The following is a 20,406-nucleotide window of genomic DNA, read 5'->3' on the forward strand; positions in this document are numbered from 1 at the left end:
TGGCGATGACGATACATGTATATATCGACTGAAAGCCAGGGTGCACACACTGTCGACGAAACAGCTGTTCAGTACTGCAGTCCGTGTGTACACACTGCCCATGTCGGTCTCTATGTAGGCGCCTATTAACTACGTGCCCAATTATTAAAAGTTTAGTTTAGTTAATCCTATTATTTGGCACAATTAAGTTGGCACTAGCATACCAAAATTTGTAAGTGAATGTAAATATTAAACATATAGTGTACACAGTTAAGGGACATATTGTATATCTCAGTTATGAATTTCGAGCACAATTCGTGATAGCTTAATACCTTAAAAAATTTATAAAATATATAAAAAGGCCGTGTGGGTGTTTGTTATTAAACAATAAGTAAGTGAAAATGTAAGCGAAAACAATGCAAGATCTTTGTTATGTATATATTTAATATTTGTTTCGAGTTTTTATCTGTGCTTGGCAGCTTTTGTGACATTTCAAATTCAATTCATTTGTTTCATAATACAATTACCTTGCACCTAAGAAAAGGCACACGTGCTATGTGTACGTACGTATGTGGGTACCTTAGCCTTTGTAGGTGCTAAACCTTTAGCCTGCTGCTATGAATGTGCAATTATTCAGCGATGACTCAAGCCTTTTAGTAGAAAGAAAAAATAAGCGAATGATTTGTGTACACAAACGGATGCGCAACAATTCCCAATTTCCATTCCCTCTTCCAGTGAGCAGCACTTTCCAATTAGTCTGTTTACACTCATCTCCAGTGGCGGTAGCTATAAATAAACCAATATAATTGTATGTGCCTCTTCCTCATTGCGTAAACAGCACGATATTTGCATTGCATTTCCATAACATTGAACTCTAACACCGACACTTAATGGAAATGGAACACGTACACAATGAAGCTCGTACGATATGGCTTTATCCACTAACCAATAGTCGCCGGCTTTCATAAAGCGATGCCTTATCAGTTTACTGCCAATCATTCGATTGCCGCTTTTGATGTTATCTCACCTCAGTTCGTAGTCCAATTACTCTCTGTAACTAAGCAATAAATTACGTATTCCAGGGCATCAGCTAGTGTGGCACTACCAACCAGAGAGCACTCTTGTTTAGCAAAGCATTTGACATTGGCTTACAATGCCTATTCCCCTCTCTTCGCTCTTTACATTTGTTTGCTGTCTGCGTCACTGCTGCTGCCGACGTCGTCGTCGTCGCTGCCGACGACGTTCACGCATTTCCAATGATCAGTCGCTGCTGCTGCTAGCGTTGCTACTCTTCTTGGCGCTGTTCAGTCTGCAAAGAGATTCGCTGAAGTGTGCAACGCGCTGCGCACGCAACTAAAAATTTCAACAACAAAATAAAACGTTAAAAGTGAAAACAGACCAAATCGAAAAAGAAAAAATAAAAACTATTTCGGTATTTCAATATTTGTGGCAGGTGCTAACAGTAACGGTAAACCTGACACGATTTGGCGCTCATTATCAGTTATACAATATTAACCGTTAGACAGCGACCTACATAGAGACCCAATCAGTCAGAAAATACAACTTGACCCAGCCCCAAAAAATGTGGAAAAGGAAAAAAGAGACTACAAAGATTAAAGTTATTTATTTTTTTTTTGTATTATTTTTTTAGCACATTCATTCCAAACTTTTATGGTGCTAACTAATATTTCGCAGGAAATTATATTTATATATATTTATTTTGATATTTACCAACCCCAATTAGAATGTGAGTTTTATATAGATCCGGTTTTTAAATGTTTTTTACTTTCAATACATATGTAAAATATATATATGTCAAATAGAATACACCAGAATTGGAAAAAACCAATATAAATATCTACAATTATTTCAACTATTTAAAAAAATTAAGAAAAAGTTGGAGCACTTTTATTAACTGTTTTACTATAGAATTTGTAAAAAAACAACCTTTAAACGAAATATTAAACTTATAAAAAATATAAAAATATATAAAAAAAATTCTATAAAAACAGCAACTAATATTTATGCTTTGGAACATTTATTATATATGTCTATATATAAAAATTCTTCTCTTAGTTTTATATTATTTTAAAAACTTTAAGCAAAATTATATAGAAAAGCTTTTTTCGAGTACCCCTAATTGTTCAGGTAGTGTAGGTGATATATTATATTATATATATATATTTATATATATATAGATATATTTATATATATATATATATATATATATATATATATATATATCTGGTATATATAATAAACAATAAATATATAAATTCATACCTCAGCGATAAATGTCTCAAAACTAGTGGTATCATTCGCTGAAAACAATAAACTCTACTAATCTAGATCTTCTGCAATTAATATGAACTCGACACATTTTAACATAGTTTTAATGTTAGGGTTGGGCCCGTTTAGCATAGTTGGTGTTGCTGCTTCTGCTTGCGGTTGAGCTTGAGTTTCGGCCTCAGCTGCTGGCTGAGTTCTCTGTAAAGTAAGGTTCGACTGCTTGGAGAAAGTTTCTTCGCCGTGAATTTTAGTGCTTCTGATTGCTGTTGTTGTTTTTTGTTTTGCTGCTAGTTTCTTTAGGTATAATGCTCGTCTTTACCCTCAATGTCGCCCTCTCACACTCGCACACATGCGCTTGCGTGTCTGAAAAGCTCAACGCAGCGAAACCGAAATCGGAACCAATGGGCTCCATGGTCGCAGCAACGCCGCAGTCGACGTCGCTGCTGCGTGTGCTGCTCTGCTGTCAGCGCAGTTCGAGCGTGCAACAGGTGGCGCTCATGTACGGCGGCGGTTGTTGATTTTAAGCGCTTTACCCCAACCTAAGCAATTTGTTCAGGTATTACAAGCAATATGCATAACTTAAAGACGATTTCTGATTTTCTGATTGCGCAGAATATCAAGAGGTGAAAGTTGTGATGGGCACAGCGTGGCATTTACATCGACTTTACCAATATAGCACTAATTCTTATTTGACTCTTTTCAGCGCTCAGGACTATACAGGACTCTCTTCCAACAGACAACGACCAATTAGAAATTTAATTAAGCCATGTCAAGCAATTGGCCCGAAAATGTTGGAATACGCGCGATTGAAGTGCTCTTCCCCTCGCAATATGTGGACCAAACGGAATTGGAACAGTTCGATGGAGCATCCGCTGGCAAATACACAATCGGTCTGGGCCAAGCGAAAATGGGTTTCTGTTCGGATCGCGAGGATGTCAACTCACTGTGCCTAACGGTTGTCACGCGCCTATTGGAACGCCATCATATCAAGCATACGGATATTGGAAGGCTGGAGGTAGGCACCGAAACGATTGTCGATAAATCGAAATCGGTGAAATCTGTGCTTATGCAATTATTTGCCACGAGTGGAAACACTGATATCGAAGGTATCGATACCACAAATGCCTGCTACGGAGGCACTGCAGCACTTTTTAATGCCTTAAATTGGATTGAGTCATCCAGCTGGGATGGACGCTATGCGCTAGCCGTGTGCGCCGACATTGCCGTCTATGCAAAAGGTGCAGCCCGTCCCACAGGCGGCGCCGGCGCCATTGCCATGCTAGTGGGACCAAATGCGCCACTGATTCTCGAGCGTGGCCTACGTGCCACCCACATGGAGCATGCCTACGACTTCTATAAGCCCGACCTGAGTTCTGAGTACCCGACAGTCGATGGCAAACTTTCCATACAGTGTTACCTCTCTGCACTGGACACCTGCTATCGACTCTACCGCAAGAAATTCGAAAAGCAACAGCCACAGCATCAGTCATTGGGGCTGCAGAACTTTGATGCGATCCTCTTCCATACGCCCTTCTGTAAATTGGTGCAGAAGTCGGTGGGTCGGTTGAGTTTGAATGACTTTTTGCTTAGCAGCGAAACGGAGCGTGCCCAAAAGTTTCCCGGCCTGGAGCGCTTCAATGAAACCACACTGGAGGGCAGCTACTTCGATCGAGATGTGGAGAAGGCTTTTCTCACTCAATCGGCAGAGCTCTTTGCCGCTAAGACCAAGAAATCTTTGTTGCTAGCCAACCAGGTGGGCAATATGTACACGCCGAGCGTCTACTCAGGTTTGGTCTCGCTGCTGATCAGCGAGCCGGCTGCTCAGCTGGTGGGCAAACGCATTGGCGTCTTCTCCTATGGGTCTGGTCTAGCTGCCTCGATGTACTCGATTAAAGTGACGGAGGATGCGGCTGTGTTTGAGAAGTTTGTCTCGCAGCTGGACTATGTATTGCCGCTGCTTAACTCAAGAGAGAAGGTCGCTCCAGAGAGGTTTTCAGAGCTGATGGAGGTGAGGGAGAAGAACAATCATGCAGCGCCTTATACGCCAACGGGCAGCATCAGTGCTTTATTCCCGGGCACCTATTATCTTAAAGATGTGGATGCACTGCATCGACGTAGCTATGAGCGCACGCCCAACAACAATCTAACCAATGGAGTGCATTAACCGAAGCAGCAACAGCCGCAACAACTGAAACTTTACTTGACAATAATCCTCAACTACTGTTTAAATCTAGCTGCTATATACTAACAATATACATCTATATAAATCGGTTGTACATTTGGATTCTTTTCATTAATATTTAGCTACTCATTTCTCTTTCGGTGAACACGGTCGTATCTATCTAATGCAATATTAATTAAATATTATTAAGTTTATGGCCAGGCTTAAAACATTTTCACAAAGTTCTCTCTTATTTATATCATGCTCGAACTTCTATTCTATTGTCTTTATATAAATTTGCATCAAAATGCCAACAAAAACAAAATGTACACTAACAAAATGGAAATACATTTCCAAATGTATTTATACAAATTTTATGCATAGCCAAAAGCATATTCTAAACAATTTGTAAAGTGCAAATAAACAACAAATTCAATATAAAAATTGTTTTTACTTTACTTGAAAAATGTCAAAGTTAGAGTCAATTATTATAGATTCGAATGGATATGTGGTTATAGCTGCTCCAGATCTTCAGCTCAGCTGTTGCGTAGCTCTTTACAGCGCTGTAAATTTGTAGAAATTGACGCCTAAAACGGAACAGAAATTTTTACTTTATGTTCATTGTATAGCATAGAAAAGGACTAAAAATACCATTGGGTATAATGCGTGTTTTGAATTGACTCTCAGCACGAAAGACGCCCAGTTTGTTATTCATATCAAACAAATCCTGAAAGCAAGAACAGCATATAAATAAAAGTTAGTGTATTAAATATGAGACGAGACTTACCTGAACGACGTAGCCATTATCATTGATTAGCGAGAGCTAAGGAAGATTGTAGTAATAAATATATATGATATAGTATAGAAATGTATTCAACTTCTTACCTCCTTTAGCGTAAATGATATGGGATAGGGTGCGCCATCCGTACGGCGACTAACAAATGCCACGGCGTAAGAGTATTCCCCTTTTACCTTAGGTGTAATAGGTCGACGCCAGACCTACAGAAAAGAATGAAGCAATATACTTAAATGTCATTTGAAATATACATAAATCATAGAAGTTACCTCAATATTTTGCTTCATGAGCAATCGTTTGCCCTGTATGCCAAGAGAATCCTGATTGACGGCAATCACATCGCTGCATAATAAAATATATATTATTATAGTATAATGATTTATATTCTGTAAACGTTGACTCACCGATTTTGTAATATCCCTTTAATTTCTGGTCGCACCTGGGCCAAATCATTGGACATTATAAGGGGCGCCGCCAGCACAGCCCAAATGGCCATTTGTAGCTTGCTCTGATCATAGCTCAGGCCATAGTTGCCCAGTATCAACATATCCGGATCATTCCAATGCCCTGGTCCGGCATGTGGTTGCATGCTATCCTGATTTTTGCCAAAGTAATCAATGATCTGCATAACAGACTCAAATGAATCGTCGATGTCATCCCAGTTGCGCCAAAGATTGCAGTGTTGCTTCAGTGATTCAAATTCAGGCAGTTCACCCAATTCCGATTGATAAGCAGGCCTGAACATTAGCTCAATTAATATTCAAAATGTTATATATATATGCCAGCTATAGCTTTTACCAGCTGCACGAATAGACCATGGGTCTGCCCGTTGAGTTCAGCAGCCGTCCAAATTCTGGATAGCCTGTTGCCATGTCGCTAACATTTGCATAGCAGCCATCCAGTTTCACATAGTCCACATCCCAATTGGCAAAGGTTTCGGCATCAAGTGCCATGTGATTGATCACACCTGGATAGCCAGCACACGTTTTCGTGCCAAAGTCTTGATACAGTCCAAACTTGAGTCCATTTGCATGTATCTACCAAATGTGAATAGTTAGACAAGGATTCAACAGGATTTTTTTAACTTACATGATCCGCCAACACGTTGAGACCTCTGGGAAAACGTTTGCGATCCGGCACTAGCTTGTTTGTCTTGTTATCCCGGTTTTTCTCCAGCCAGCAATCGTCAATAATGACATATTCATAGCCCACATCAGCATAGCCCTCCGAAACTATTAGATCAGCATTGCGTCTGAATAATTTTTCGCTATAAGGAGAAAAGGAAAATGTTTATTTAAATAATTGATGGATTGAGAGCTCACAACCGTTGTTAGAGCAGGCGTACCTTACCTAATGCACTCATCTGGATACAATTCACAATCGGTGATACAGCGAAAACGCTGCCAAGACATCCAACCCATGGGCGGTCTGCAACGAATCCACCATTAGACACTAAATATCAAATCGTATACGACTTACTTCAAAGCCAATCCATTATCAAGTGCTGAGCCACCATGGAGTAACTGTATCAACAGCAGCAGCAACAACGGAACGTTCCTTATGCCAAACATACTTCGACGAGCACAGTGCAGGCAATGCGTCCTTTCCAGGCCGCTATAACGGTTTTATAGCTGTCTATCTATAGATAACTGTTGTTTATCAAACTGCTTGCGCAAATAAACAAACTTGGCTGACAAGCGATATTTGTTAACTGTAATTGAAGAGCACACACAGCTTGAACTAAGCATTCGAACAGTTCGCACAGCGGGGAGACAGCCTTGTTGTTCTTGCTACTGGAAAGGCTCCTTATCATCAGCTGCAAGTTCAGGCGCTCAAGCGTTGCAGGTTATCTACTCTTAGCCTCTGGCTGTTACACACGTCAACAAAAAGTTTTAACAATAAGCAGTGTATTTCGTATAAGCAGAATACGTTATACCACTATGCTACACAACAATAAATACACAATTACCAAAACTAAAAAAGTCATAAAATGCTAGTTTAAAGTTTAATCAATTACTTCATTTTGTCGCGTAATGTAATTTTTTCTTTTTTGCCACATGCAATGGCATAGACAAATAACTGTTTAAAACATCATGGCTGCCGGTTTCCAATGCACTCTCAAGTGATTTTAATTAAAAAAATATATAACTGTTTAAATATTCTTGACCCAAATGGCATTTATCAGGCTCTTATAGATAATAGAAGCATACGGACAAATTAAAACATAATCCAATTAGAAATAGCTTCACACCTACATGATAATTTATCTAGTCCCTCATTGTGAAATGATGGACAATACAGTTTTTCAATTAAATCTTTGCGAGCGAAGAGTTTCGCGGGCGGTTTACGATTGAGATTGGATATTGTTAAATCCAACTAAGCTCGTAATTAAAAAAATACCAAAACGCCTGCCTGTGTTTTACAACATTGCTGCAGTGCCGTGTTGTTATCGATAAATTGTGAAATATTCGCTGCGATTTACGTATGCATCGTGCGTTAAGTTGATTTAATTTATATTCTTTTGCATATTTAACGCGACGTAAGATGTCATTCCAATTGCCTGCAACAACAACAACCGCCAGCGCTCCAAGCTTTTCGTTTGGTCTTAGCACTGCAACACCAGCAAGTGCCGGAAATGCCGGCGCCGCGGTTCCCGCCAAACCTACATTTGCCTTTGCTGCACCAGCTGCAGCTCCAAACATTGGTGGCGGCGATGCTGATGCTGGGAAGGCAGCCGCCGCGCCACCTCCATTTGGGGGCTTTGGCTTGGCGGCCACACAATCAGCGTCAACTTTATCGAATCCATTGACGGGGTTGGGTGCTGGACTAGGTGTCGCTGCTGCTCCAACAGCTGCGGCTGCTACATCAGCACCAACGTCGTCAGCCGCACCTACTTTTGGAGGATTTCTCGCACAACCAGCAGCTGCAACAGCTACAACAACAACTCCAGCACCTGCAGCGGCGGCAACAACAGCAAATCCACTTGGCGGTGGCTTGTCGCTGGTCCTAGGGTCTGCACCGAAAACTACATCGACATCGATAGCGCCTGTTGCTGCTTCTGTTGGCCAACTGGCTAGTACAGCCCCTCTTGGAGGTGCAGCTGCTACAGCGGCTGCTGCACCAACCGCAACAACTGGCGCCACCTTTGCCAACTTGTCCACGGCAACAAAGACCACGGACTCTGCAGCCGTTGCAAATGCTACGCAATTGTCGTACAATCAGCTGGAGGAGCACATCAACAAATGGACCTTGGAGTTCGAGGAGCAGGAGAAAGTCTTCACAGAGCAGGCTACACAAATAAATGCCTGGGATAAGCTGCTCATTGGCAACAATCAAAAGATCATTGAGCTCAACGATGCAGTGCAAAAGGTGAAGAACGATCAACAAGTGCTCGACCAGGAGCTAGAATTCATAGCCACGCAGCACAAAGAGCTAGAGGAGAGTCTCGGCCCACTAGAGAAGGAATTCACAAGCTTGCCGCGCGTCGATCAGGAGCGTAGCCAGACCTATTTGATGGTCGAGAATCTCGATACGCAGCTTAAGCAAATGTCCGAGGATCTAAAAGAGGTGATCGATAATCTAAATGAGGCAAACAAAGGGCAAGATCACACAGATCCCATCATACAGATTGGCAAGATATTGAATGCACACATGAATTCGCTACAATGGATCGAATCGCAGTCAACACACATATGCAAGAAACTTGATGACATCGGAAAGATACATGAGACACAAAAACGAGATATCTTTAGAGCTCCCTATTAAAAGAAAATACGTTTTAAATCAAATAAAAATGAAAATAAAATCTGATTTGTACAGAAGAGTATTACGGAGGAGTTGAACATCTATGAAACTCTTGAAAATTAAGAACAGTGTATTATCATTTATCATTTTAATATACAAAAAAGTATTGTAAATTTACGAACTATTTTATATAACCCATTCAATCAATAGCTGCTGTAGTGCTTAAGTCTATACAGGGGCGCCTTCTTGCCCTTGCTGCCCAAGGCCAAATAAGCGCTATGAGGCGAAAAGGCCATGGTACTGACCAAGCCCAACTGGTCCTGTTGATCCGGAAAGTTGGCATAGACCGTAGCACTGGGAAAATGTGCCAACTTCATGGCATTTGGTACCTGAAGTGAGCTCATAGCCAGCAGCTCCGATGTATGATTGAATTGTAGATCCGTAATCGCTGTGCGCAGATTCATGAAGCGTTTTTCTGGCTGCGGTGTCGTCGACTTGTAGATGCTTTCGTAGTCATAAACATTGACCACACCCTCGTTACTGCCCGTTGCCAAAAGACGTTGATTGGGCGCCAGTTGCATCGAACTGCCATTGACGCAGCCATCATCAATGAAAGCATGCTCAATGCAATTCTGTCGCAGCGACAACACGTTCACATTGCACCCAGAGCTGCTACACAACAAACGCTGTGAGTCCGCTGTAAAGCACATGCCACGCACCTCACCCTCCTGCTTGAAACTGTGAAGCAGCTCATTCGTATGGCTGGTCAGCAGATGGATGGCGCCAAATTTGCCAGCTGTGGCAATGTATTTGCCACATGGGGAGACTTCGAAGCAACGCAAATGATTCATCTTGGCGGGCAGTTTCAATTTGGTTTCTTTTGCCTCCAACAGATCATATGCATAGTAGAAAGGACGCACCGAACCAAAGAAGGCCTTCGTACCACACGGTGCGATGCGTGCACAGGTGAGTGGAAATCTTTTGAAGCGTATGCTGTGCAGCTTCTCGTTCTTTTGACCATCCACACTATATAGATTGGCAAAACAGCTGTCGCCACACACCAAAGCAACTGTGCTAGTCGGATGGAATTGTATGCTTGTGACAACTCCTTCGCTGTAGGTGGCACGATTTAAGTCCCGTGCTCGTTTAAATCGCAACGTTTTGGGAGGCAGCTCTTTTGACTTGGCTTCGCGATCAATAAAACCTACGGTTTTAAGCAGCTGCTCCTCCTCTGAGTCATCGGAGTCATCGCCTTTCTCCTTCTGCTTTCGTTCGAGTGATGCCCACTTTGGCTGTTCGATGACGCGTTGAAAGCGTGATATAAGATATTCCTTGTAGGATTTGTCTTTGCGCAAATGTGTTAATGGACCGGTGTGTCGTGTGCGTCGCTTCACATCACCCACTTCAATGTCTTCGTCGTCGGAATCTGTCCAGGCTGGCTTCCGTTTCTTTGCAGATTCTTCGGTCTTCTCTTCATCCTCATCAGCTTCTGATTTGTTAACACTGTCTTGTTTCCTGCGTTTTTTACCCACTGATTTGGCCAAGTTGGTTAGAAATGCCTGCTTATCACCGAATATCAACTTTTCAGTAGGCACCTCGACATATTCCGCCTCCTCTCTATCTCTCTTTATTGTAGATGAACGGGTGTTCTGTGCTTTATCTTCATGCTTGGCATACACGGCCATCAGTTCTTTAAGGTCTTCCAAGCCATCACTAGATTCATCATCACTCATTTTGGTTAGCTAGATAAATTGACTTTATTTAACGTAAATCGTGCCACACAAATATTTTTGCCGCACGTGTGTTTTCAACCAGGGCTGGCTTATATGTATAAATAAAATATCGATAATGTGTGGATAATGATGACACACACTGCAGCTGCACTTATCGTTATGTGCCGACTTATCGACATTCAAAAGTGCATTTAAAATATTGAATTAAATAAAGGTGAATTTTACATAGATAATTAAAATAAGCTAAACACACAATTTCATCGCATTTCAAAAGGCCGTTAACGGCACTTCGATATAAACAATTATTAGTTTACATATTCAAACAAAGGTAACTCTGCTGTTTCAGCTCTTGAGATATTCTTCTTGCTGTGATCGGGACTTAAAGGCTTAGTGGCTCGGCGACGGCAGCCTGCTCGTAAGTAAAATGCGTGAATAAAGCGCAGAAGCTTAATTATGTCCAGCAAAATATTAAAGATTATAACGTAGCCCATTTGCACCAAACCCATGACACTTACACCCACAAACAAGGCCAAAGCACCACCAAACGATACTGCAGGAATAATATTTTTGGTCAAACTTTTTTTGCTGGTAAAGTCAATAGCTTACCAATTAGATCCTCAAAGCTAAACACTACATCGCGTCGAAAGCGAACCTTGGGTGGTATTAAATCCCAGCGAAAGCTAGATGTTGCCATGTCTATGACTCCTGATTCGTCATTGCCCTTTATGCCCCAAGAGCTCTTCTTGACCGTCTGCATGGTATACTCGATTTCCGTGCAAGTCGAAGGACATTTACAAATGTGCAACGCCCAAATGGGCCACTTAAAATCTAAAAGACATTCAAATCCACCTGGATTACAAGAGGCTCCTTCGACAAAGGGATAGAAGAAAGGCACACAGTTGCACATTTCCAATGCCATGATAGCACGACAGCGCGCCAGGCATAAGGATTTGCTGTATACCTATTAGGCAACCAAAGAGTCTGTGAGAAGTTGAAGACAAAACTGGTGAGTAGACTTGCCTTGAGATTAGAAGTTTCCTCATCATTGAAGACGCACTTACGCTGCTCTACGCTTAGTTCTCGCAGATTATTCGAAGCACTGGTTGGGATTAAGGTATATCTATATAGCTTAGTCTGTAATCTGAAATTTATAAGCAAATCTTACACTGTCTCTAACACCTTAAAGGAAGCTGTTATTTCATCGGACTTGTGAAGTGCAATAATGTTGGCTTCCGACGCGGAAACTTCATAGGGCGAGTGAACATCCAACTGCATGAAAAGTTTAAGTTAATGAGCTACCTATACTATATAGATATATATTTATATACTCACCACGCCGGTGCTCTCGTATAGATCCATGCGTATAAAGCATTGCTGCTTGCCAAATTGGCAGGTCAGCGGCTGTGGTATTTGTTCATAATCCGCATCTCTGCAATAATTGAAAAGGTTAAAAGGTTAAACATAGTTATAGTTACGTTCTACTTACTTCTTGCTTAACATTGTGGACATGGGTGCATTGATGGCATAGCAGGAGCCGCGTTCAGTCATTACCATCTCCACATTCACTTGAAAGTCAGCATCAAAGCTGCTAATGACCTGTTCAAAGGGTCGATTTATGGTATGTATAATCTGATAGAGATCCACTTGATCGAAACGTTCATCGCTGGCAAATTTTGCTAGCTCAGCATAGTTGGTAGCCGTGGCATTAACCACGGCATACAAGAAGTCCATAATATAAAAGTAATCCTCATCAATAATGGACACATTCCAAACATCCTGTATCAGCTCATTGGCCTTGAAGGAATCAATGTGATCATAGTAGCACAAGGTAACAGCAGGTAGCGTACCATTCCAGCCACGGTAATCGCGATCCACCGAGATCACCGTGGGTGAATTGATGTATCTAGCTATCTGCAACTCGCTGAGCATGTAAACAGCAAAGACGCTGCCCACTAGGACAAAAAGCCACAGAAGTCTGCAAGAATATGGATACGGTTAAACAATATTATGCTCATCTGAACTGATCAGAACAAACCGTTCAGCCATATGCAGCCTCCGATTCACTGTCAATCGTATGGCCAACAAACTGGTCTCAGCGCCCGCCTGTGCGGCCACATCTCGTAGCCGGCAGCTTACAGCACAAATAATCAAATGCAAAAGTCGGCCAATAGCCAATAGCCAATTTCTTGTCCAAGCGTCGCAGCGTTTCAGCTGCAGCTGCAAACGTGAACGCATCTCGCAAAGAAATGAAACAGCAAAAGCCTAGCACGCTCTTCTTTATTGAGTAACCATTATTCAGACAAAGCCCTTTAGCGATTTATTGCCCAAATCGATTTGTATAAGGAATATAACAATGACCAGCAATGCGTTGATAAACTGTCAACCAGAACAAAAGCACAGAAAGCAGATATTTATGATGTTTCTGATTGATAATGCCAGCACTTACCCCGCCCAGCGACAGGGTGTCCAGTTCGATGCAGAGCGCCAAGGGTTGGTTGTGGTTCGACTGGAGCTGCAGCAAAAAACGATTAATAGAACGTTCCAAGCGGGTGTCGCTCGCGTCTAGTTGATTGAGAAGCAGGCGTTGCTGGCATTTCTACAAAAGAAGAAAGCGTAAAAGGCAGTTAAAATCAGTTAATGGGTTAATTGTTAACAAAAACAGCTCACACCTGCTCTATAATGCGCTCATTAGCGCGCAGCACAAACCAAGTGCGAGACCCATGCAACAGCAGCCACAACGCGCGATAGCAATAGAGCACCCAGTCCCTCCACTGGGCCAGCTCCAGAAGCCGAAATGTATTGAATGTTTCATAGGAGAAGCTCAGCAACGAATTGCCAAAGCTCACGAGCAATGCAAACTCAAATCTGCCCAATAACTTGGACTGAATGCCATCTAAGGCGATGCTTGTTAGACGCAGCTGTTCCAGCTTTAGCTGAATTCCAGCTGGACGCTGCTGTAGCTCCGCCAGACGCTGGTTCAGCTTCACATAAAACAGCCCGAGCAAATGATGAGCCAATATATATTGCAGCAGACTAAAGTTGATGATTGCGCTGGGCAGCTGATGGGCACAATTGCTGGCAATGCTGGGTAGTAATTCAAAATTAAGCCAGGCGCTGTCCACCAGCACGCAGAGCGAATGAAAGACAAGTATAATGCAAAACAGTTTCAATATATGTTTTCGTAATCCTGTATCGAGTAGTCGAGCCGCATCTGCATCCACAAAGAGCTGCGCTTTGAGGCGACTCAGCTGCCGCCAGAGACGTCTATAGAAATCTTCGCTACGATAAATACGCATTGAGAACAGAGCCGTAAGCAACATGTTCGCTGGATACTCTGCGAAATAGAAGAGCTTCTGTATGGTCAAGACTTGCTTGTAGAACTTCATGGTGATCAAGCGACGCAGCGTGAAGAACCAGACACAGCCCAGAAGCAGCAAGGACCAAACTAGATGTGGATATTTGAGCTGCTCGCTCGGTGGAGAGACGCCCAGCCAGCGGGCACAGAAGAACAGCAAATGAAGCCAAGTGCTCATGCTAAAGCTAACAGAAGAACTAAATGCTAAATTATAAAATCTAACATCATTAAGTGGGAATTGATTAATGTTCTTGGAAGCCTGTCAGGAGGTGCCTAATGAAAGCTAATTGAAAAACATGAGAGCCTCCAAAATGTCAAACGAAATGTTGAAGCTCAAGCGTAAAGCACGTCGGATAGCTGCCTGGACGCAGCTACAACAGGGACTAGCTGGAAAGCAGCCAAGGTATGTTTGTGCACAAGACATATTTGAAGCTTAATTGATAAATACTGGTGCTTAGGAACTGGAACCTTACACAACAGCTGTACAAATCAAATGCAGAGCAACTGCATCAGGAGCTGCGATTTCTGCTGATTATTTGTGTGCTGTTCGGCAGTGTTCCCTTTGCCGTATTGCCCCACTGTACGAGTCGCATGCATGATGTAGTGCAGCATTGCTGGTTATTCCTGCTCTATGTTTGGCTCTGCTTCTCTGCCTACTTGGAACTGAGTGACAGCAGCGGCGACCTGAACAATTTAGAGAGAAACTTTTATATATTTGAATCGATCACTTATCTTATACACATAGCCTGCATTATAATAATAAGCCTGAGCTGGAAGCGACGCATTGGCCAGGTTTTCGACACAATTGGCAAATTCGATTTGGCCAGTGGATATATTGTGAAACGAAAAAAGATTCGTCGCTTCGTGCACTTTCAGCTCTTGCTGCTGCTCATCTTTATTAGCTGCACCATACCCATTGTGTTCTTTAACAGCGTTGAAAACTTTTGGAAATCGTGGTACAATTGGAACACCTACGTCGTACCCAACACTTTGACCAGCATTTCCTTTGTGCTCTACTACACTTTAATGGAGGGCATCTGTCGTCGCCTAAAGTGCTTGGTAAAGTCTTTGCATGCAGAGCTGCAGCGGGGCATTTTCATTCGACGTGCCGCACTTCAGGAGCTGCGCTTGCAACATCGAAGTCTTCTTCATTTTACCAAAATTGTCAATCAAACTTTTGGCCTCTCGATATTGTTGCTGTATGCGAGCTCATTGATAAATTTTAATACGAATCTGTTCCTCTTCTATAAGGCTATTGAGAATTCTACTGGAGCACACTGGAACTGGTGGGCATACAATAATTTATTTCTTCTTATGCATACGTGCAAAATGTTTTGTCTTCTTTATTTCAATCACAACGTCCAGCGGGAGGTAAGGTGTTGTGAAATACATACATATATAAGTCTAACTGTTAGCTTCCCAGCAAAGCAACTGCCTAACATTGTTGAACACTGTTCATAGCGTTGACGAAGATTTGATGGAAACAATAAATCATTTTGAATTGCAGCTGCAGGATAATGTACGGGCACATGTAGCCTGCGACCTTTTTGAGTTGGACTACGAACTTATACCAGCGGTATGTATATACACATTTTAGTGATTGTCCCTTTGTAACTTTTTATATATTCCAGCTGCTGATGATCACCGCTAACTTATTTATATTTCTGCTCCAATACGATGTTACATTTCAAGCACTGGCTCATGCCTACGACAGTTTAGACACATAAAAGTACGCGCGTTAAACTTATCGATAGTCTCTGATTTTTATTCTATCGATTATATTGTAGCCCTGGCTGACAAATTGCCTTTTGATTATGTTCATTATATTCAATAAATATTTAACTTTATGCTCATTATTCTGCTCCGGTGTCCTACAATATTATTTTAGAATAAAGGCACGCACGATGGGCCTATCGATATTTTACCAACAGTTTTTATTGCACCCCTGGCAAACACCTGCTTTGCGCATCTCAACATTTTTGCACATTCGCGTTTAACTCGAGCGTCTGTATATTAAATACAATATTATTCTAATTAATAAATATGTGCGACGTTGCAACGGTGCAGAAAATAGCCAATTGCCTGGGCGTTTCACCCGGTAAAATACAGCTAAATGAGGAACAGGTAATGGTACTTAAATTAGAACGTGTGTGGTACAGTGGGCTCTATATGTACGCGACATTAATCTAATTCTTATTGTCAAGGTCGTAACACGCACTGGCGCCCAAAACAAAACGGTCGCGGGCTTTGCTACCATACTAGAAAGCATGGCGCGTGAATCCAAATCGGAGACGGCACAAAATAGTATTGTAACCCAAGAAGTGCAGGCACAGGTTTATCAATGGATTGAATTTGCGGTTCTTTATGTAGCACCCGGTTCGAAGGATAAATATGTATCAAAGCAATTGCTAGCGGACTTTAACAAGCTATTTATCAGCAAATCGTATTTAGTGGGACACTTCATAACACTCGCCGATCTCGCTGTGTATTATGCTATCGGTGATCTTATTGTAAGAACTTAAAAACTGTAAGAAATAACCTTTTTATAGCTATTTTATGTTGCTTACAGAAATCCCTGTCGCCTGTGGATAAAGAGAACTATTTAAATCTATCTAGATGGTTTGATCATTTGCAGCAACGACCCGAAATACATCAAGGCGAGACTATGCTTAATTTTACAACCATTTACCTGCACAACTGGGCGACAGGCACACACATTTAAATGGCCAAAAAGAAACCGATTCCGTATTTATTTCTAATGAATACCAGAATTATTCATACATGCACATTTGACGTGTGTGAGTGTGCATGCATGTATGTGTTCGAATGCCATTGAGTGAAGAGCGCTGGAATCTTGTTTATCGTTATCGATAACATTTCATTTGAAAAAGAAATATATAATTACAAATTATGTGTGATTCGAAATATGTAATATGAAAAATTGATGTTTCTTTCAATCATTTTCTATGAATTGGCGGTGTTTGCGCTGTATAGCAGCGACTTGTGCTTCTCCAACATCAGTTTGCCGGCACCTCACGTGGCGAGCTAAGCGAGTTGTTCAGCTCACTTGGCTCGGTGCATTTCCATAGGCCATACGTCTTGCCCACTGTAGTCTGCCATAGACGCAGCGTGCCATCCTCGGATCCACTTGCATAGAGTTCGCCATCAGGGCTAAATTTCACAGAATGCACTGGTCCAAAGTGACCCTTGAAGGATTCTGTTGGTATAAATTATCATAAGAGTAGGAACTATAATTTGGATATGATTTCTTAGTATTTACCAATTTCATTGCCTGTTATATAATCGAACTTATACATCTTAAAGTCCTCGCCGCCGCAGACAAAGACATGCTTATCCGGATGTAAACTGGCCGACGCGACATTCGTCGGGACTTTCACCTCCTTTAGCTTCTTTAGCGTATCAATTTCCCAGAAGCTAATCGTTGAGCCGTGCGTTATGGTCAACACATGATTATCATGTGAGATCTCCAGGCTGTTTGGATTGTTGGGGAATTGCAGGCGTTGCACCTCGATGCCGGTCATGCGATCCCAGAGACGAACCGTTTTATCATCGGCCGCTGAGATGATGCACTTATCGTCACGGCAGAAGAGAGCACGTTTTATCGCACCTGCATGACCCACATAGAGCTCGGGTTCCGCCTCCGATTGTTCCAGGTTGAAGACACGCACCAGCTTCTCATTGCTGCCGGTGACAATGTTCTCGGAGCTGTTATCGAAGGCGACGCTCTTGACGATATGCTTGTGCTGGAAGCTGTGTATTTCGGCACCACTGACCGCATTCCATACCTTGCCGGTGAAGTCGGCGGCGCCGGATGCAGCCAGCGTAGCATTACGATTGAGCGCCACGCCCCAGACGGCGCCCTTGTGTCCCTCAAAGGTGCCCACCCAGTCGCCGGTATCGCCGTGACGCAGCATTGGGCTGCCATCTGCAACAAGAGATCGAAATCGATTCTTAGTTGTAATCGCTGACTATAATAAGTGTATGTGTGTGTGACTCATCTGTGAAAATGGCAGACGCGAGAAATCGAAATCGATTTTAATTGCGATCTCTAAATGCAATGTCTAAATGTATGCATGTGTGTGTGTGTATGTATGCGTGAGCGGCGGAAGCTACCTTGACTCAACGACTGCGCTCAATGCCAACGACCTGACGCAGCAGCTGCGACGCCGACGTGGACGTCGATTTATGCACGCAAATGGGCAGCCGTGCACCAAGTTCACGTCATTTCCATTGCAACGTGATCGACAGACAGACGAAAGAGAACGGGAGCAGCGCTGCCGCTTGAGGCAGGTTGTGAATGTGCGCAGGGACGCAAATCTAAGCGCTCAATCAGTTTTTTCTCGTTTTTTAGTTGTCGCTTTACAAGTTCAGTTGTTATCACCTTATTTATATGCTCTGTTCCCAAACAAAAAGGGTATGCTACTTAAGAGTATTTAAAGAGAATGATATAGTAAAAGCCTTTAATGATTCGAGTAGGTCCAATTGGAAAAATGCATATAAAGGCAAAGTATGTTAAACTGTTCCTGGTTCGCTCCAGTAAGAATTGCATGAATAAATATAACGGGAACACAGTAAGCACTGTTTAGTACAACGCAAAAAAACAGGAAACTGGGAACAGTCTAGTGTCACTAAAACTATTTTAAAGATAGCCAATTATAATGGGTACAGAGTATCTATTAGTTGGCAACAGTCGATTGCAACTTGTGACTTGTTTTTGTTTTTTCAACGTGTCGCAGCTGCAGTGTGTATATATATGTATATGTTTATAAATATAGAAGTTTCAAGGTGCTTCCTGCGAATGACAACAAATAAAGTTTTTTAAAAAGTTGCTAAACAAGGGGGAAACATTGCATTAAATGGCGATAAAAAATTAACTTGAACTTGCAATGGGAAAAATACTTTCCGTAACAATATTTATGAAAGCACAAATACAAAACACACACACATATTTTTATATAAAGTGCTTGTAGACACTGTGAAGGTAAAGAACGTATCTTAAATATATACATGCATACATACAGATGTATGTATGTACAGCAGCCGAGCGTTTGGCAAAGGGTTTTTGCTAAACTGGTTTCGTGTTAATTTTGTTTTTGTTTTTGCATTTGGGTCAAGGTTGCGGCCAGGCTAGACATAGCTCAAGCTAGCACGTTGTCTATATAATATATTTAAATGCGACCCATACAATTGCATATAGGTACATATATATATAAATAACACAAGGACGCGTTTACATACCCTATACTCGAAGCATGTAGGGTATTATGAAGCCGCAATTAACATATGCAACAGGCGGAAGCAGCCAACAAGTTCTTATCTGAAGCCATTTCGAGGCTGGCGTTTACATATGTGGATCAGAGTACGATCATATTAATTATCGATAATGCAAGCGATTAATATCTACGCATATCCTCAATTTATATATGGCAAGTTAATGTTATGTTACTCAGAGTTGCTTACAGGGTATAGTCTAGTCGGTGCTCATGATTCTCAACACTATCAACTGTTTACTTACCTTTGCAAGCCGATATGAGAAAATATCCGCTATCGCAGATATCACTGAAATCCAAATGCACCACAGGTCTGGTATGTCCACTGCAGGTCAATGGAATCTGTCTCAAGTTATTGGCCGCCATTCTTGATAGCTAAATCAGCTGCGATTCTTCTTTCTGCCTCCTGCGCTAACAATTACTTTCTCGCTATTTCGTGTTTTGTATACCCGTTGTATACTACTTCTAATTCAATTGGTTTATAATCGTTGAGTTTTGTTTTAGTTTTGAAACTTTGTACTTTTCTTTGCTTATTGAATACTCTTTATATTTTAATGCCGTTTCATGCTCCTAGCTGCACTACTTTCATATAATTCGTGTCCTTGGCAGCTGCAGTGCGTGTGATGTTGTTTGTGTTGCTATTGCTGTTGTTTGTCGGCACTTTGTTGTTTAAAAACAAATGGAAACAAATTATTTACAAGTATTTATATATATAGTTAAATATATAAGCGCTGTTTTAAATTTTTTATATTTTTTTTTATTAGCAAGAGATGGAATAAAAATAATTACGCGACACGCTGTTGTTGTTGGACGATTTGGCTGCCGAATGATTGTTGCGAAAAGAATCGACGGTACAGCCAAAGTATCGATAATTGAGCCGTGCGCACAATGCAAACATCGATAGTTGTGCAGTTGATGTATCGCTTAGAAGAGCATTTTTCTGCGTTCAGTGAGCGAAGAAAGATCAATTATCAAATATTCAAAATTTGTATAACTTCTTTTTTCGTGGCTATAAGAGCGGAAATTAAACAACAAATTTCCTACTGCTCGTAGTCCAT

The 20,406-nt window shown here is 41.7% G+C and overlaps 9 protein-coding genes across 11 annotated transcripts; 4 read left to right on the forward strand and 5 right to left on the reverse strand.

Moving 5' to 3' along the window:
• The first annotated feature begins 63 nt into the window (after positions 1–63).
• LOC111605287 (hydroxymethylglutaryl-CoA synthase 1) lies at positions 64–4,672 on the forward strand. 2 transcript variants are annotated; one of them, XM_023323733.2, is made up of 2 exons: positions 64–211; positions 2,972–4,672. In XM_023323733.2, the coding sequence occupies exon 2, from the start codon at positions 3,035–3,037 to the stop codon at positions 4,430–4,432; it is 1,398 nt and encodes a 465-aa protein (XP_023179501.2). In that variant the 5' UTR covers positions 64–211; positions 2,972–3,034; the 3' UTR covers positions 4,433–4,672. The 2 variants fall into 2 exon arrangements, with proteins under 2 accessions (XP_023179501.2, XP_023179500.2); XM_023323732.2 differs by lacking the exon at positions 64–211 and adding an exon at positions 1,272–1,447.
• Positions 4,673–4,916: 244 nt separating this feature from the next.
• On the reverse strand, positions 4,917–7,586 carry LOC111605280 (alpha-N-acetylgalactosaminidase). Its single transcript, XM_023323724.2, has 11 exons — positions 7,481–7,586; positions 6,705–6,936; positions 6,576–6,653; positions 6,315–6,492; positions 6,024–6,262; positions 5,630–5,962; positions 5,495–5,567; positions 5,315–5,428; positions 5,217–5,252; positions 5,081–5,156; positions 4,917–5,016 (listed from the first exon to the last, which is right to left on the reverse strand). Exons 2-11 carry the CDS (start codon positions 6,794–6,796, stop codon positions 4,985–4,987), a joined length of 1,251 nt encoding a protein of 416 aa, XP_023179492.2. The 5' UTR covers positions 6,797–6,936; positions 7,481–7,586; the 3' UTR covers positions 4,917–4,984.
• Positions 7,587–7,644: 58 nt separating this feature from the next.
• Positions 7,645–9,053, forward strand: LOC111605283 (nuclear pore glycoprotein p62). The gene has a single exon (XM_023323727.2). It carries the CDS (start codon positions 7,770–7,772, stop codon positions 8,988–8,990), a length of 1,221 nt encoding a protein of 406 aa, XP_023179495.2. The 5' UTR covers positions 7,645–7,769; the 3' UTR covers positions 8,991–9,053.
• Positions 9,054–9,084: 31 nt separating this feature from the next.
• On the reverse strand, positions 9,085–10,819 carry LOC111605279 (U3 small nucleolar RNA-associated protein 18 homolog). Its single transcript, XM_023323723.2, has one exon. The coding sequence runs from the start codon at positions 10,700–10,702 to the stop codon at positions 9,173–9,175; it is 1,530 nt and encodes a 509-aa protein (XP_023179491.2). The 5' UTR covers positions 10,703–10,819; the 3' UTR covers positions 9,085–9,172.
• A 188-nt stretch (positions 10,820–11,007) lies between these two features.
• Positions 11,008–12,956, reverse strand: LOC111605260 (sodium channel protein Nach). The gene is made up of 7 exons (XM_023323698.2): positions 12,738–12,956; positions 12,189–12,677; positions 12,035–12,131; positions 11,868–11,971; positions 11,723–11,801; positions 11,309–11,663; positions 11,008–11,252 (listed from the first exon to the last, which is right to left on the reverse strand). Exons 1-7 carry the CDS (start codon positions 12,935–12,937, stop codon positions 11,008–11,010), a joined length of 1,569 nt encoding a protein of 522 aa, XP_023179466.2. The 5' UTR covers positions 12,938–12,956.
• Positions 12,927–14,261, reverse strand: LOC111605284 (putative gustatory receptor 59e). The gene is made up of 3 exons (XM_023323728.2): positions 13,372–14,261; positions 13,149–13,298; positions 12,927–13,078 (listed from the first exon to the last, which is right to left on the reverse strand). The coding sequence occupies exons 1-3, from the start codon at positions 14,233–14,235 to the stop codon at positions 12,998–13,000; spliced, it is 1,095 nt and encodes a 364-aa protein (XP_023179496.2). The 5' UTR covers positions 14,236–14,261; the 3' UTR covers positions 12,927–12,997.
• Positions 14,262–14,264: 3 nt separating this feature from the next.
• Positions 14,265–15,845, forward strand: LOC111605281 (putative gustatory receptor 59f). Of its 2 annotated transcripts, XM_023323725.2 has the most exons (4): positions 14,270–14,460; positions 14,516–15,428; positions 15,481–15,633; positions 15,689–15,845. In XM_023323725.2, the coding sequence occupies exons 1-4, from the start codon at positions 14,354–14,356 to the stop codon at positions 15,782–15,784; spliced, it is 1,269 nt and encodes a 422-aa protein (XP_023179493.2). In that variant the 5' UTR covers positions 14,270–14,353; the 3' UTR covers positions 15,785–15,845. The 2 variants fall into 2 exon arrangements, with proteins under 2 accessions (XP_023179494.2, XP_023179493.2); XM_023323726.2 differs by lacking the exon at positions 15,689–15,845 and having other exon boundaries at positions 14,265–14,460; positions 15,486–15,600.
• Positions 15,846–15,983: 138 nt separating this feature from the next.
• On the forward strand, positions 15,984–16,899 carry LOC111605286 (eukaryotic translation elongation factor 1 epsilon-1). Its single transcript, XM_023323731.2, has 3 exons — positions 15,984–16,181; positions 16,262–16,567; positions 16,627–16,899. The coding sequence occupies exons 1-3, from the start codon at positions 16,101–16,103 to the stop codon at positions 16,777–16,779; spliced, it is 540 nt and encodes a 179-aa protein (XP_023179499.2). The 5' UTR covers positions 15,984–16,100; the 3' UTR covers positions 16,780–16,899.
• Positions 16,900–16,943: 44 nt separating this feature from the next.
• Positions 16,944–20,176, reverse strand: LOC111605285 (serine-threonine kinase receptor-associated protein). The gene is made up of 4 exons (XM_023323729.2): positions 20,138–20,176; positions 19,594–20,008; positions 17,338–18,003; positions 16,944–17,274 (listed from the first exon to the last, which is right to left on the reverse strand). Exons 2-4 carry the CDS (start codon positions 19,712–19,714, stop codon positions 17,075–17,077), a joined length of 987 nt encoding a protein of 328 aa, XP_023179497.2. The 5' UTR covers positions 19,715–20,008; positions 20,138–20,176; the 3' UTR covers positions 16,944–17,074.
• Positions 20,177–20,406: the final 230 nt, after the last annotated feature.

The sequence above is a fragment of the Drosophila hydei genome, unplaced genomic scaffold (assembly GCF_003285905.1).
Source record: "Drosophila hydei strain 15085-1641.00,03,60 unplaced genomic scaffold, DhydRS2 tig00008125-arrow-arrow-pilon, whole genome shotgun sequence".
Taxonomy (NCBI): Eukaryota; Metazoa; Arthropoda; class Insecta; order Diptera; family Drosophilidae; genus Drosophila; species Drosophila hydei.

Excerpts from the sequence above, each read along its gene's own strand:
- LOC111605287 (XM_023323733.2), top strand. The coding sequence starts at position 3,035 with ATGTCAAGCAATTGGCCCGAAAATGTTGGAATACGCGCGATTGAAGTG.
- LOC111605280 (XM_023323724.2), bottom strand. The coding sequence starts at position 6,796 with ATGTTTGGCATAAGGAACGTTCCGTTGTTGCTGCTGCTGTTGATACAG. Across the intron at positions 6,654-6,704 it reads GATAATGGATTGGCTTTGAA|ACCGCCCATGGGTTGGATGT; the intron begins GTAAGTCGTATA and ends GATTCGTTGCAG. Across the intron at positions 6,493-6,575 it reads TATCCAGATGAGTGCATTAG|CGAAAAATTATTCAGACGCA; the intron begins GTAAGGTACGCC and ends TTCTCCTTATAG.
- LOC111605283 (XM_023323727.2), top strand. The coding sequence starts at position 7,770 with ATGTCATTCCAATTGCCTGCAACAACAACAACCGCCAGCGCTCCAAGC.
- LOC111605279 (XM_023323723.2), bottom strand. The coding sequence starts at position 10,702 with ATGAGTGATGATGAATCTAGTGATGGCTTGGAAGACCTTAAAGAACTG.
- LOC111605260 (XM_023323698.2), bottom strand. The coding sequence starts at position 12,937 with ATGCGTTCACGTTTGCAGCTGCAGCTGAAACGCTGCGACGCTTGGACA. Across the intron at positions 11,664-11,722 it reads AGGAAACTTCTAATCTCAAG|GTATACAGCAAATCCTTATG; the intron begins GCAAGTCTACTC and ends GTTGCCTAATAG. Across the intron at positions 11,253-11,308 it reads TAGCTTTGAGGATCTAATTG|TATCGTTTGGTGGTGCTTTG; the intron begins GTAAGCTATTGA and ends TTATTCCTGCAG.
- LOC111605284 (XM_023323728.2), bottom strand. The coding sequence starts at position 14,235 with ATGAGCACTTGGCTTCATTTGCTGTTCTTCTGTGCCCGCTGGCTGGGC. Across the intron at positions 13,299-13,371 it reads ATGAGCGCATTATAGAGCAG|AAATGCCAGCAACGCCTGCT; the intron begins GTGTGAGCTGTT and ends CTTCTTTTGTAG. Across the intron at positions 13,079-13,148 it reads ACACCCTGTCGCTGGGCGGG|TTTATCAACGCATTGCTGGT; the intron begins GTAAGTGCTGGC and ends TCTGGTTGACAG.
- LOC111605281 (XM_023323725.2), top strand. The coding sequence starts at position 14,354 with ATGAGAGCCTCCAAAATGTCAAACGAAATGTTGAAGCTCAAGCGTAAA. Across the intron at positions 14,461-14,515 it reads CTAGCTGGAAAGCAGCCAAG|GAACTGGAACCTTACACAAC; the intron begins GTATGTTTGTGC and ends ACTGGTGCTTAG. Across the intron at positions 15,634-15,688 it reads ACTACGAACTTATACCAGCG|CTGCTGATGATCACCGCTAA; the intron begins GTATGTATATAC and ends TATATATTCCAG.
- LOC111605286 (XM_023323731.2), top strand. The coding sequence starts at position 16,101 with ATGTGCGACGTTGCAACGGTGCAGAAAATAGCCAATTGCCTGGGCGTT. Across the intron at positions 16,182-16,261 it reads TACAGCTAAATGAGGAACAG|GTCGTAACACGCACTGGCGC; the intron begins GTAATGGTACTT and ends CTTATTGTCAAG. Across the intron at positions 16,568-16,626 it reads ATGCTATCGGTGATCTTATT|AAATCCCTGTCGCCTGTGGA; the intron begins GTAAGAACTTAA and ends TGTTGCTTACAG.
- LOC111605285 (XM_023323729.2), bottom strand. The coding sequence starts at position 19,714 with ATGGCGGCCAATAACTTGAGACAGATTCCATTGACCTGCAGTGGACAT. Across the intron at positions 18,004-19,593 it reads TCTCATATCGGCTTGCAAAG|ATGGCAGCCCAATGCTGCGT; the intron begins GTAAGTAAACAG and ends CTCTTGTTGCAG. Across the intron at positions 17,275-17,337 it reads TATAACAGGCAATGAAATTG|AATCCTTCAAGGGTCACTTT; the intron begins GTAAATACTAAG and ends TTATACCAACAG.